General features: G+C 39.2%; 1 protein-coding gene across 10 annotated transcripts in view; it reads right to left on the reverse strand.

The window, feature by feature from the left end:
• Window positions 1–1,054: 1,054 nt before the first annotated feature.
• Window positions 1,055–12,588, reverse strand: part of SFSWAP (splicing factor SWAP) — a 97,980-nt gene continuing 86,446 nt past the window's right edge. For 7 of the 10 annotated variants that reach the window (XM_090061966.1, XM_090061967.1, XM_090061973.1 and 4 more), the window contains 5 exons: window positions 11,600–11,755; window positions 10,236–10,361; window positions 5,746–5,916; window positions 4,979–5,051; window positions 1,055–1,483 (listed from right to left, as the gene is read on the reverse strand). In XM_090061966.1, the coding sequence (XP_089918092.1) occupies window positions 1,418–1,483; window positions 4,979–5,051; window positions 5,746–5,916; window positions 10,236–10,361; window positions 11,600–11,755 (592 nt within the window). In that variant the 3' untranslated portion in view covers window positions 1,055–1,417. The remainder of the gene's footprint in view (window positions 1,484–4,978; window positions 5,052–5,745; window positions 5,917–10,235; window positions 10,362–11,599; window positions 11,756–12,588) is intronic. The other 3 variants (XM_090061971.1, XM_090061970.1, XM_090061968.1) reach the window with 2 other exon arrangements.

A 12,588-nucleotide genomic window follows, 5' to 3' on the forward strand; every position in this document is an offset into this window, starting at 1 on the left:
TGAAATTCACAGCCAATTTTTCTTCTCTCTCATACCCCCACTTCTGTTATTGATGGTTCCTTGAAGATATTTTTGAAAAAAGCAATACATCATAGATTAGCTTCGCCCATTCTCCAGTATCGGCTCAGACTAAAACACAATGAAACAATGGTGGTAAGCCACCGTCCCAAAAGCTTCATTAAAACATTATCTTCCACGTACTGATTGAACCAAAGAACCTTCCTCTTCTGCCTATTACGACACTGACTGTGCTGTAGTTTGTTATTAAGACATGCCTCCTTTTTAAGTCCTAATCCCTCCAATATAGAGCTCACAGAAACTCATTTTAGAGGTTTATGTAATAATTGTATAATGACACAGCTCAGTTGTAATCTAAGGGAAAAGGACCATTGTCTTTAATTGTTATCTTTTCAGTTATTGCTTTCTGTAGCCACTTTCAATCAGTGCTTTCAGAACGTTTCCATTCCATTTTTAAAAGATTATTTAAACGGTCTCACTAAACTGTGCAGAATGCATAACAAATGACCTTGTAATTATATCGAGTTCATATGCTTGCAAAAAGCATAACTGGCATTTGTCATTGACAGTTTACAAAGGCAGGATAGCATGTCTCCAGACGTTCAAGTTCATTGTTCTAACAGCATGAAAAATGTTAAATTAAAAGATTCTTGGATCTCTGGAAAATATGAGTCTATTGAACAATTGTAAAAGAACTTACTGGCTTTTCAGCAAATGCGACTGGAGAGTGCTGCACATTAAGGAAAAGGGGCTGTGACTCCAACACACTTCAAAGAGACTGCACTGCAAACAGTCAGAGCACCAGCTTAATAATGGACAGAAAATTCTGTGGTCTATGCACAAACCTGTCTGTTGAGCAACAAGTGTGCTTAGATCATTTGATGCATGAAGGAAGATGAAAGGTGTTTTTCAGCAACAACACTGCCTGAGGGAGTAGTGTAAAAGGAAGAACAGTTTAAAAAATTAAAGAAAAAGAAATCTCGCAGCAAAAGAAAGTTGCTCATAAAAAAAAATTAAGGAACCTACACAAAGTGGGTAGCTAATAAAAGGTGTTTCTCTCCTTTTTATTGTGTAATACTTTATCACAGAAACATGATACTATTTACAAATATACAGACTGAGACTGCTGGTCATAAAATGTTACTGGAGAATTAGTCAAAAATCAATTTACAAAACCCAGAAGCTGTCCAAAGAGAGGTTCTGGCTGGCAAAAAAAAAAAAATCAGTCAAGTTCCAATGGGACAGTTCTGTACAGAAAGGTTTTTAGCTCCTTTAAGTTCTGATCAGATCAGAATGAATTGCAACCACGTGAGCTAAGCTCAGTTGGACACTTGAGACAAGGCAGTTTTTCCGATTGTTCCTTTCCACATCAATCTCTTGATGGTCAAATCACCAGGTCTCAGGAGGCACTGGTCGGGATGTTTTTGGAAGCTGCAAGCATCGCTCTCACTTTGGCCATGAGATCCTGCAGGAAATGGGAGAAATGGGTAGAGGTTTTCATTTTTAACTGGATCATTCATGAAATACTGCAATATGTACAATACTTAAATTTCAATGCTTACTATTAGTTTACATTACTCAAAGCTATTTCATATTTCTGCTCAGAAATGTTTCGAGTTACTCAGCAATGCAGCACAACGACTTTTACTACAGTACTTTTCACACGTCACTGAACTCCAACGTGATTTCAGGACAAGGGAAACGGTCCCAAATACCGGCACGGTATGCATCGTTTCCCGGGTAACTAGAAATCACCAAGGAGGTTAAAAAAAGAGGCTTCAAAACCCTGGCTGGAGTTTAGGCAACATCTTTCACACTTAGACCCCTTTGATGGAACCTGGACAAGCTTATCACCAAAGAGCTCAGACGGCACTGGGGAAGGGCCCTCTATATATACAAGCAAAGCTGAGCGTGGCAGCAGGGAAGCAAGAGTCTTTATTTTGTTTTCAGTTTTAAGATGCTGTAGGAACAAGGCCCCTTACCAAAAACTACAGTGAAGGGATCTCAAACGTACAGGTGGGCAGTTCCAGTGGGCGACTGGATTTCAGCGTGTAGTACAACTGAAATCTGGTACGTTGGTCAGCAGCGCAACTGACAGTCAATCAGCAGAATGAAATTTCGCTCTAAAAATCTCAGTAGGAAAGGGAAGCAAAAGCCGTTGAGAAGAAGTATCTGAGGTCAGTGTGCGGAAAGAATGGAATCCTGGCTCTGAATACATGCAATAAATGTGATGGAGCAATTACAACGAGGAGCCCGAGCATGAGATCAGATTTCCACAAAATTTGAGTTCCAGCAGCAGCCCCCGCTCAGAAGACTGAGACAAGCCTGCAGAAATTCAAGTTGGCCTCCAGGACAGGTATTTTAAACAAAGAGTAGGAATGGTTTTTGCACAGGAGAAAAAAAATAAACGCACCCTGGCTGAAAGAAACCAAGAGAAACGGGAAGGTTTTCTTAGTGGAGTACTATAAACGAAGGCGCGATACCGTTAATGTCAACGTCAGCCAATAGGGTTATATATTACACGTGGGAATCGTGAGATGTGTATGAAGCAAGTATAATTGTCTGAGAAAATCTTTGCAAATCCTGGAGCCAGAACCCGTGACAAAAATCACAAGTCATCTGAAGGGTTTATTATCCTGTGTGTAGTAGCAAGGCCTCACAAATCAAGAAGACTTTCCGGGGAGGCCAGAATGACGGAGGAAGAGCCGCCACTCAGTGGCACAACACTTCATTCCCTTTTGACAGGACCCAGAAACAACGCATGACAAAGGGAACGTAATGTTGTGTAAGCTGCACCTGGCGGTTTCTGCGCCACCCGATGCCCACAAAATATAAAAATGCTGCTGAATACCGAATGCCAAATTACTAACAATATTTACTTTAAAAGCATAATATTTCCCTTATTGTGACGCAAAACAAAATCATACTTGGCTCTTGTAAAGCATTTGCCAGCTGTAGACTTTAAGCCACTTTATGAAGGAGACCTGTATCATTAACTCCATTTTACAGACAGGAAAACAGACGTGGGGGTGGGGGAAGTACTCACCATTGGAAGGAAACCCATCCCAGCAGTAGCAGAGCCAATGTTAAGCACTAAGGAAATTATCTTACTGGGGACTGAGAAATTTGGACCCTGAAAGTGATCCGTACAGGGTAAACCAGACTGAAAGTCCTATGCACCCCGCCCCCTCTTTTTTTAAACCAGTAGTTAAATTCTGCATTTCAGCACAAGGCTGAAGTTGCCAGAGGCATTTAAACCTAATACAACCGAGGGGCCCAGGTCAAAAGCTAATATGTACTTGGAGCAAAACGACAAGTACCGAGTACACCATATACCATAAGGAAAATGGTCTATCCAGGACCTGCTTGTAACAACAATTAAACCTACGCTTCAAGTATGCTTTTCTAATTGCCCGATATTTAATCTACTCCAAGGACCATGATGTCCCTCACAGTCTCTCTCTGGTTGCTTTATTTTTTATTCCTGTTCCTACCGTCTTCCTACAGGAAAAAGCAAAAGAAGTTATTCTGGAAGAAGGTTCTTCTGACAAAGCCAGCAATGGGAAGGGCCCTAGCCACTTATGTACAAAGGAATTACATTCACAAAGAGGCTAATTTTCTGGTAGACTCATCAATTTCTACACAATGGGAAAGAAAAACAGAGCAAAAGTCCAGGGGTGAATTTTTCTCCAGCAATTACACTTTTTGAAAAATGACAAGAGTCATGGTTAGGGCATAATCTTCTCTCTCAAAACTGACACACAATCCAAAGTTAAATAGACATTTAAAAACAAAGCAGATGAGAATTTTTGAAAGCTAAACCGTGGCTTTTTAAATGCATATAAAAATTATAACATAGGTTATTTTTTGAATAAGTGGTATGAAGGAAACTGAATGCATTAAAAAGCATTACAATCACTACTTTGGTTAGCACACCAAGCAAGTATTTAATAAATGCTCATGGGGTTACAATCCTGCAGCGATTCAAAGCAACCAAATACACTTCTAGTTTATGTTTAAACAGCACATCAGTCTTGCTACAGCTATTTACAGACATAGGTTTTATTGCACCACTGTAGGTAAAACTTACTACGCTGCACCCCCTAGTTCAATCTACTTCTAACTTTCCTGCTACATCCAAGCACAGAAACTGCAGTGATCTTATTGTTGCAAATAATTGCTCATCCTGATGGCAGTACATTTTTGGAGGGTGTTACTAACTTAACTGCTGCCCCTACCCTGTGTAGGTCGAAATTATATGAAGTAATTTCTAGAAAGAGCCTTTTCTAATGCTATTTTTTTTTTTTTTTTTTTTTTACCAACTCTATGGCCTGGTTAAGCTCTGCTCACCAAGACAAAAGTTTGAGCAAATATGAAGATTAACTAGCGTACAACAAGCCTCTTGGCTTTGAGGAGCAGCTTGATGTCTGTATTTGTATTTCAGCAGCATGCTTATCAAAATGCGCTGTTTAAAAGAAAACCAAGTTATTTTGCCCCCAACTGCCAGCCCCGCAATTGTAACCTGGCACCAAGCTGAGTTTTATTTTATTTTTTTAAACACCACCAGCATAAAAGATGCTGTAGGGCAAAGCAGGCTCTCAGTATTGCATGCCATTTAGGTGACTAATGGGCTGATGCAGGTGTCAAGGACAGCATATTTTGGACTACTTTATCTTTACTGTTGGTTATTGTTCAGTGTAAGGAAAGAAATCAGCTTGACTTTCAGAGGCCAGAGAAGCAAGGAAGGAAGGAAGCAAGCACTGCAGGGAAAGAAGTTGCAGAAAGCGAGTTTCTTCCAAACTAAGCAATGTAATATTCAGAATGACAGTGAACGTGGATCCTTACTATATTTAAAGCTCAACCTTGTGTCAGCAAAAAACCCCCAACAACTTAATGGAGTACAATACAGAAGTAGAAACACTTCATTAGGCAGCACTGCAGGGATTTCTGGAATTCATACCTGAGTTATTTTACTTTGCACTGAAGACACGATTGCAGAAGAGATCTGGCCATCTTTTTCCTGAGAAACTCCCCTAAAGACAAAAACACAAGAATGACAAATTTATCCAATGCATTTTTTTAATCTAGATCAAGAGATTGTTCTATTTCCTTTGGTGTACCAGCCTCACTGCACTTGCAGTGCAGACATGCCCTCAACTCCAGGCAGATCTATAAGCTTTAAGCACCGTCTCATGTGGCGCGGACCAATGCTATAATGGGACTAGGGTAATGCAATCAGTAACGAAGCAGACTCAGCCGAAGAAAAAAAAGTATTAAAAAAAAATCAATACATACAAAGTTCTTATTTTGGCAATTTTGACCAAATTTTCCACTGTCATAGCCAGGTTTTGGAAGGCTCCATTGTACTACTGTTGCTAAAGGTGTTATTGAGAACCATTCTGGAAGGAGAACACAATCCCTGGGTTTCCTTCTCATTAATCTCTCAAATTCAACAGTCTTTTTTTCCTCTGGACAATCTTCTGTAACTTGTCTTTTGATTGGAACATTGAGTTTAGCTTTAGAAACATTTTCAGTTGTTATTATTTGACCCAAAGAATACCAGTGAGCTCTCCAATAATCTCAGGTCACCAGCACAAATGGTTTCCACCTCTGTACACAGTCCTATCTTGCCCTGAGTATTTTTCATTATAAATCCCTGTTCGAAACACACATTCATGGTCAAAAGCTGTCAGGACTTTCAAATGACACAGTGAGAGAGAAAGTTACCTGGAGCGTTCCTGGCTGGATTCCCTACTCTCCACAGGAGAGATGCTAGTTGAATGTATGGAGTTTTTGTGTGTCGACTGTTTGCTTGGTGACATGGACGGCGAGTGAGATCTAGCTTTGGACTTAGTACGTGATCTAGACCGCCTCTTCTTCTTCTTTTCATGGGGACTTCTGAAAAAGGTTTATTGGAGATGATTAAAGTGTTTTAAGTTTGTTTTTTAACCAGCTAAGTAGGAGCGATGTTAGACGTTTCTAAAGGATTTTCAAGCCCCCTTTAAGATACTTGTTCCAAGCCTCCTGCACGATGAGTAAGTGCACTTTAACAACCGTGCACTAAATCACTGTTTGCATGATAGCGTGGAGAAAAGCATTCCCAAAGCAGACCTTCTTATGTATGGACCTTTGTAAATGATGCGATTTTCACATTTCAATCTGAGAAACGGGTACAAAGATTACTAGCTCCTTGCTTTATGTCAGAAGAATACTGGAATTCAGAGACTGGCCAATACTCAATACTTTGAAAGAAAGGGCAAAAAACCTTCCTGTTTACACAATAACCTGACCACGGGGAGTTTTCATCCCCGCCTCTTTTTAAGTCATCAGCTTTATCATCAGATGCATAAGGATTTATATTCACAATTCTCACCAATAAGCCAATGCCTAGGGTTACTTTTTAAACAAATTATTTCTGCAACCAAAACTGTGGATTGACGATCTTAAAAAGTCTTAAAAAATTACAACAAAGTTCCTGCATAATATTCACACAATCCTATCCAAAGCAGCATGCCTCAGACTGCTGTGGGCAGATAGGGCCACTTTATATATGCACAATATATACAAGTTATATAAGATACAACAGGAGCTAAAAGGACATATAAAATTATTTTTATTGTTGATGAAACAAGGGGACAACAAAAGTATTCTGAAACGATATCTAGCATTCAACTGGAGTGCATGAATTCTAGTAGTAACACTGCAGACCAAGTTGAGGAGATCCTTATATATGGTTATAAACTTAGTAAATCACAAGCAAGTAAAAGTGAAGTTGCTCTAATTAGGATTACTGAATCACTTTCATGCAATAATTCAATGTGTTCAGGTCCCTGCAGCCTGCTGGGTCTTTTTTCTATTTTTAAACCTTACAGCAAAGCAAATTTACTTTACGCTTTTAACAGTTACAGTCTGCTGGCTGAAGGTAGGATTTTTGGACGCTGCTTTGTGGCAGAGTGTATCCAGACTGGTGAAGACTAACACTGGACTACTAAACAGAAACTCTCACGGAAAATGAAGTAAGAAGCTAACAAAATTCTTCTTTCTTGTTTGTTTACAATGGGCAGTTATTAGCAGCCAAAGGTCAATTTAGGAGTCAGCAAAATAAATTCTTCTTATACAAACAGTCTTTTGTCTGTATAATATTTAACTCATTAAATAAAAGTAAATTCACAATACTGCAAAACATAGGGAACAAAGTGTAAATACAATTAAAATATTGCAAAAAAAATACTGCGCATCTCTGAAGTTTAAGGTTTCTCCCACAGATTTCACTGTTCAAATACTAAACTTTATGATTACAAAAATCTTTCACATGTAGTTGAATTTTAAGACCGAAAAAAGCATTACGCATGACAACAACAATAAAAATTACTTACGGCTGCTATGTGTAAATTAACTTCATAAATTCAAATACCAAATACTCTTCCTAGTCTCATAACAAGCTAAGCCATGAGATCTGCTACACCTTGACTGGTTAGTTGTGTCTCACAGTTGTTAAGTTTCAGTATATTTTTATGCTGTAACCATTCTTAAAAAATATAAAAGAGTATTTCATAAGAAGCCTTCTTCAAAAATGTTATGCTTTGAAATTTGAAAACAAAATTTGAATTTGTAAATAAGAAGCCAAATACCATCATACTGACCACAATCACTCAACACTTCACAATTCATCATTTATTTTTCACCTATCCATTTCGCAAACAAATTCTAATTTAAAAAACTTCTGGAAACAAAAGGCCAGGGTGAAAGCGCTGCTAATACGTTTAAACAGAAGCCAATCTTTGCGTCATGCTTTGATACTAAAACACTTTGACTAATTTGGACATACGCTATTTAAAATTTTTTCTCCGGAAAAAATTGTCATTGGCAATTCTGACACGTAAGGCAGGAAGTTGAACCGTATTGGAAAGCTCTAATCATATTTACTCTGGGAAGTATGTCACACACCTTCTAAACAGCTAGTCAGTAATACGGCATGACAAAAAATGGCATTCAGGCCCCTAAAACTGACATTTTCCATTTAAAAAAAACCTTACAAGCCAACTTTTGCTTGATCCCTCCCTCCCCCCCACCCACTCACTAAATCTTAGATGACTTGCACCTCTCAGAACTGGCTGCATAATCCAAAACTCTCTCCCATCTGATGTCCTAAGAACAAATCTAAGCATTTTAAACACACCCTCTCTTGTACAGCAATCCTGGCTATTCAACATTTTCACTGATAACTTCCTTGTCCTGGACTTGAATCTAGTTAGAGCACTGCTCTGTTTCTATTTGCCTAACACGTTCTTTCAGTCCTCCTCTCATCTTTTTTCAAAGTCACCCTTCACATTCTAAGAGAAATACACATCAGCATCATCCACTCAGATAAAAGATTGGGTAAACAGATGAGCTTTTTAATTGAGTCTTGAAGACAATGAAGCTCTGCTTCCGTCACACGATTAGGGATAATGAGTTCCAGAGCTGAGATGCATACATAAAAAATTCTCTGCCCCCAGCAGCCACACATCTACCTGCAAAGTTAATCGCCTGTGCAACATGGAGCACTGACGCAACGGGATTTTTTTGTTACATGAGGCCATAAATATGAAAAACTAAGGAGCCAGTACCCATGCCTATAATGCAGAGGATGAAGAAAGTTAAAAGCATGGATTCCATAGGCTTTTTAATTCTTGATACGTAGGAAGAGTACAAGGCAGACAGCACTCCTGAAACTAGATGCACAGCTGTACTAGTTTTTCAATACGCAAGAGCAGATTGAGAGCTAATTTTTTAGAAAGAAGCAGGTAAACCTGTTGCATGTACAGTTTTATTGTCGTTACCCCATTACATGCATGCCGACCTGGCTTTTTATCCACCCAGGCAGGTGTGCACACCTAAACTGATGGGAGGTTGCACAGTCATATTAGCAAAGTGAAATTAAGGATACAAAGAGTGGCCACCTAATAGCTATTAAACTTTGCAAACGTGCTCTTCCACAGAGTTCTCAGCAACTTCAAATGAACTTTGTTTTTATGTGGTCTATGTGATTAAAGGCTCTTACAGACAGAAAACATGTTGTTACAACAGAGAATGCACGGTATGCACGCTTATACGCAAGACAGAGAAAGTGAACTGTGTTCCAGAACAGAATCCTTTAAAGAGCGTTACCACCTGTTGGACTGCTGGGATAAAAAACAGGCAATAATGAACTTAGGTTAGTATAAACATAGTATATTTAAGCTTAGTAAATGTGCGTTAGCATAAAAATAAATGGCTTACAACCTTGGCCCTTTTCAAAATTTGACAGTATTTTTTTTATTTAAAAAAAATAACATTTGTAAAAATACCCTGAAAATACCTCTCTCAATCCTGTCCATATACGAAGTCAGTGAGCACAAAGTGAGGCTGTAACTTCTCTTCCCCCCAACCTGTACCAGTCCCCACCAACCCCACTTTTGCTTCAAATTTTCCCAGAGCAGTTTTGAAACTGCATGGTCTCCCTCTTGACAGTGAAGGCTACAAAAAAGCATCTGAGAAAAATAGGTAGACAGAGCACTTACTTCTCTCAGCATTCACACAGGAACAGAAATCCACATGCCTGCTACATAAGATCCATAAGCAGGATGAGTTGTACAGTGTTGTACAAAGCTAGAAGACCTAAGGGGAAGGGGTGTGCAACCTCCCCCCTGCCCCACACTGATCATGTCACCAGTTGTGATCCATTTATACACTCGACAGTTATTTTACTGCAAATTGAGTGTTCACTAAATTACATTTCATTTACTTGCTCCACAGACCCATCATGACTGGACAGCTTTCAAATACCAGCGTGGCTCTGCATTTTCCTTAGACAATATCACTGTGCACCAGTGCAGGGAGGGAAGCCCAGATAAGAAGAGTATGGTAGACCCTACATCACACCAAACTACTTCCTCTATTTGCCAGAAACAAGACACAGCCAAATGGCTCGGCCTAGGGAGAGATCAGAATATTCACATCCGCTGCACAGCATGCTAACTGTAAAATAACCTTTGATCACAGGTACGTCCCAAGTGCATGTATCCTCAAAAGTTTATCCCAGAGCTCTGCCCATGCACTTGTCCTGTACAGAAAGCGCCAGTGCTTATAATGAAACATTTTCTCAGGTGTGCCTGTACTTCGGCATTCAAGGTTGAAAAGAAGCCTCAACATAACTAGTGCACAAGTGAAACGTTCTTTGTCACTGGTGCCCATACCTGGACCGTGTGCGTTTCCTACTGTTTCCAGGACTGTTACTAATGCGATAAGCAGTTGGGACACTCCTTTCCTCTCGTCGCCGTTCTGGGGAGTGGGCCCGTCTCCTGGGTGACCTTGACCGTGACCTGGGCAGAAAAAATATAAATGTAAGTTTTATTATTACTTTTTATTCCTGTTATTTGTTTCATTACTTTCATTTCAGTGGAAACCTGTTGTCACCAAACCCCACTATGGTGCCGTTACAACGCCTACTTGATTTTCATATTAACACATCACATTTCTAGTCTCTAAGACTTGCCAGTGTCGTGAGTTTGTCACCCATTCAGGATAGATCAATTTGCTTTTAACTGCCAAAAAGAGAAGCAGTTTTCTTTGGTATCATGTGCTAAGGGCAACGTATGCATTAGCAGTTGAGGTGTGCTCACAGTGCAAACAGTTACCTCTCATGGGAGACAGAGTTTGCCACTGCTGCTATGCGCAAGTCCAGTTTGGCTTAAAGCCGAGAATCTTCACGTCAGCCCTGACCTTGTCTTTCCAAATCAGCAGTGTTGTTGTGTTGCCACATCATGGAGACATGCAATTTGTGTTCAATTTATCATTTCATTTTGAAATATGCACGTTTCCTCAGATACTGACAAGTCCAGGAAATTCTGTCCCTCATGAAGCAGGGTTAATCCTAAATTTATCCAGCACCTTCACCGGTGCAAGTGACTAACAACCCATGACCAGCACCTGTTTGACACTAGCACTTTCAACTTGAAATGTCTGCCCTACAAAGAGAGAAAGAGAGAGCATGCCTAGTTAAGATCAGAGATCAACTGAAGAGCTCACTCAAATGTTAATGATTGTACAACTGTATGTAGAAATAAAACCTGAGCATTTTTAAGAAGAAATGCATGCAAATAAAAAAAACTCCTGGGGGGTGGGGAACCCCTCTTTGAACAAATACCTCAGCAGCAGTTAATTCTGTTGCCATTAAGATACAAAGGCCTAATCATTTTGCTTCAAAATTTTAATTTATTTACTTAAGATATTTTATTCCACGTACTTTGAGCATCCTTTTTCCTTCAGAAACACCCAATTTTTGCAATGAACAAGACTTCTGTAAATCATTCTGTTGAATCACACTTCATACGTATACACATACACACGCATCCATGCGCGCACATACATGAGCCATTTCTCGTAACCCTATTACAATAAAAGACCTACTGAAATGAGAATCAGTTAAGTATTGTACTGCAATTTAACTGTGCTTTTTCACTTAGAAATCTGATCTTTACCAGGCCTTTCAGAAGGATTATAAAAAAGAAAATACAAAAAAAACCAAACAGATTATAAAAGTTTGGGGTCAGTCAGACACCTTGACATTTTACCAGGATTTCCCTCAAAAGAGCTCCAGCAGTCAAATCTTTTCGTTGTCGAAGCTGCCTGATAATTTTCTCGCTCTGTTGCTGCTGCCATTGATGAGCTGCTCAGACTCGGTTCCATGCTCAGTGTCCCTGTGGATGCTGTGAGTCTGTGATATGGAGGCACACACTTCACATTCAGAATAAAATGGGCTAGTTTTGGTATTAACTAGAATCCTGAAAAGGCTCAGTCCCTTAACCAAAAGCTGAACCTTAGTGAAAGCATGCTTATAGGGCCCAGCCTAAAAAAGAGTCCAAACAATCAGAAAGAAAAAGGCATTAGCTAATTTTTTATGAATGTGATACGATTGTTTTGGTTCTAAAACATTTTTTCAAATCACTTAAACTTGAAGAGACTTAGCCATTAGGCCTTAACTGATTTGAAGTGCCTTAGCTGTCTCCTTGCAATACATGAAATCATTATTTTAACTAGATTGCATGAGATATTCCGAAAACACCGTACTCCTTTAAATAAAGTTAATAGCATTCATGTTGTTTAACAGACTCTTTAACGTTCCATATAGTATAAAGCTTGGTGCATCAATTCACGTTACATTAAAGGAAGTGGAAGGATATGGATAGACACTGCCTCTACAATGAATGAATGGGTTTTGGAGTAACAGAAAATAGATACTCTTACAAGCAAGGGATTGTTACTTTGAGGTCTTAGCCGATTTCCTGAAATTGAGACAGTAAAAATTATACCGTTACCTATTCTATTTAGCTTAGTCTAAACTAACCCATTAGTGAAGCATCCTGCTCCTAATTACTACTTGCACTCATTAACCGGATAAGCAGAGTAGGTGGTGAAGCAGTAATCTATTACTAAGGTATAGCAGGAAACTGATTAACACCAAACGGGGATTTTGAGTTTCCATTCTATTCAAATTCAAAATATACATTTAAATTTGATCTGTCCGGATAAAAGAAGTCATTTGCTTTG

Source organism: Crocodylus siamensis, chromosome 9 (genome assembly GCF_052110815.1).
Source record: "Crocodylus siamensis isolate JL-2025a chromosome 9, ASM5211081v1, whole genome shotgun sequence".
Classification (NCBI taxonomy): domain Eukaryota; kingdom Metazoa; phylum Chordata; order Crocodylia; family Crocodylidae; genus Crocodylus; species Crocodylus siamensis.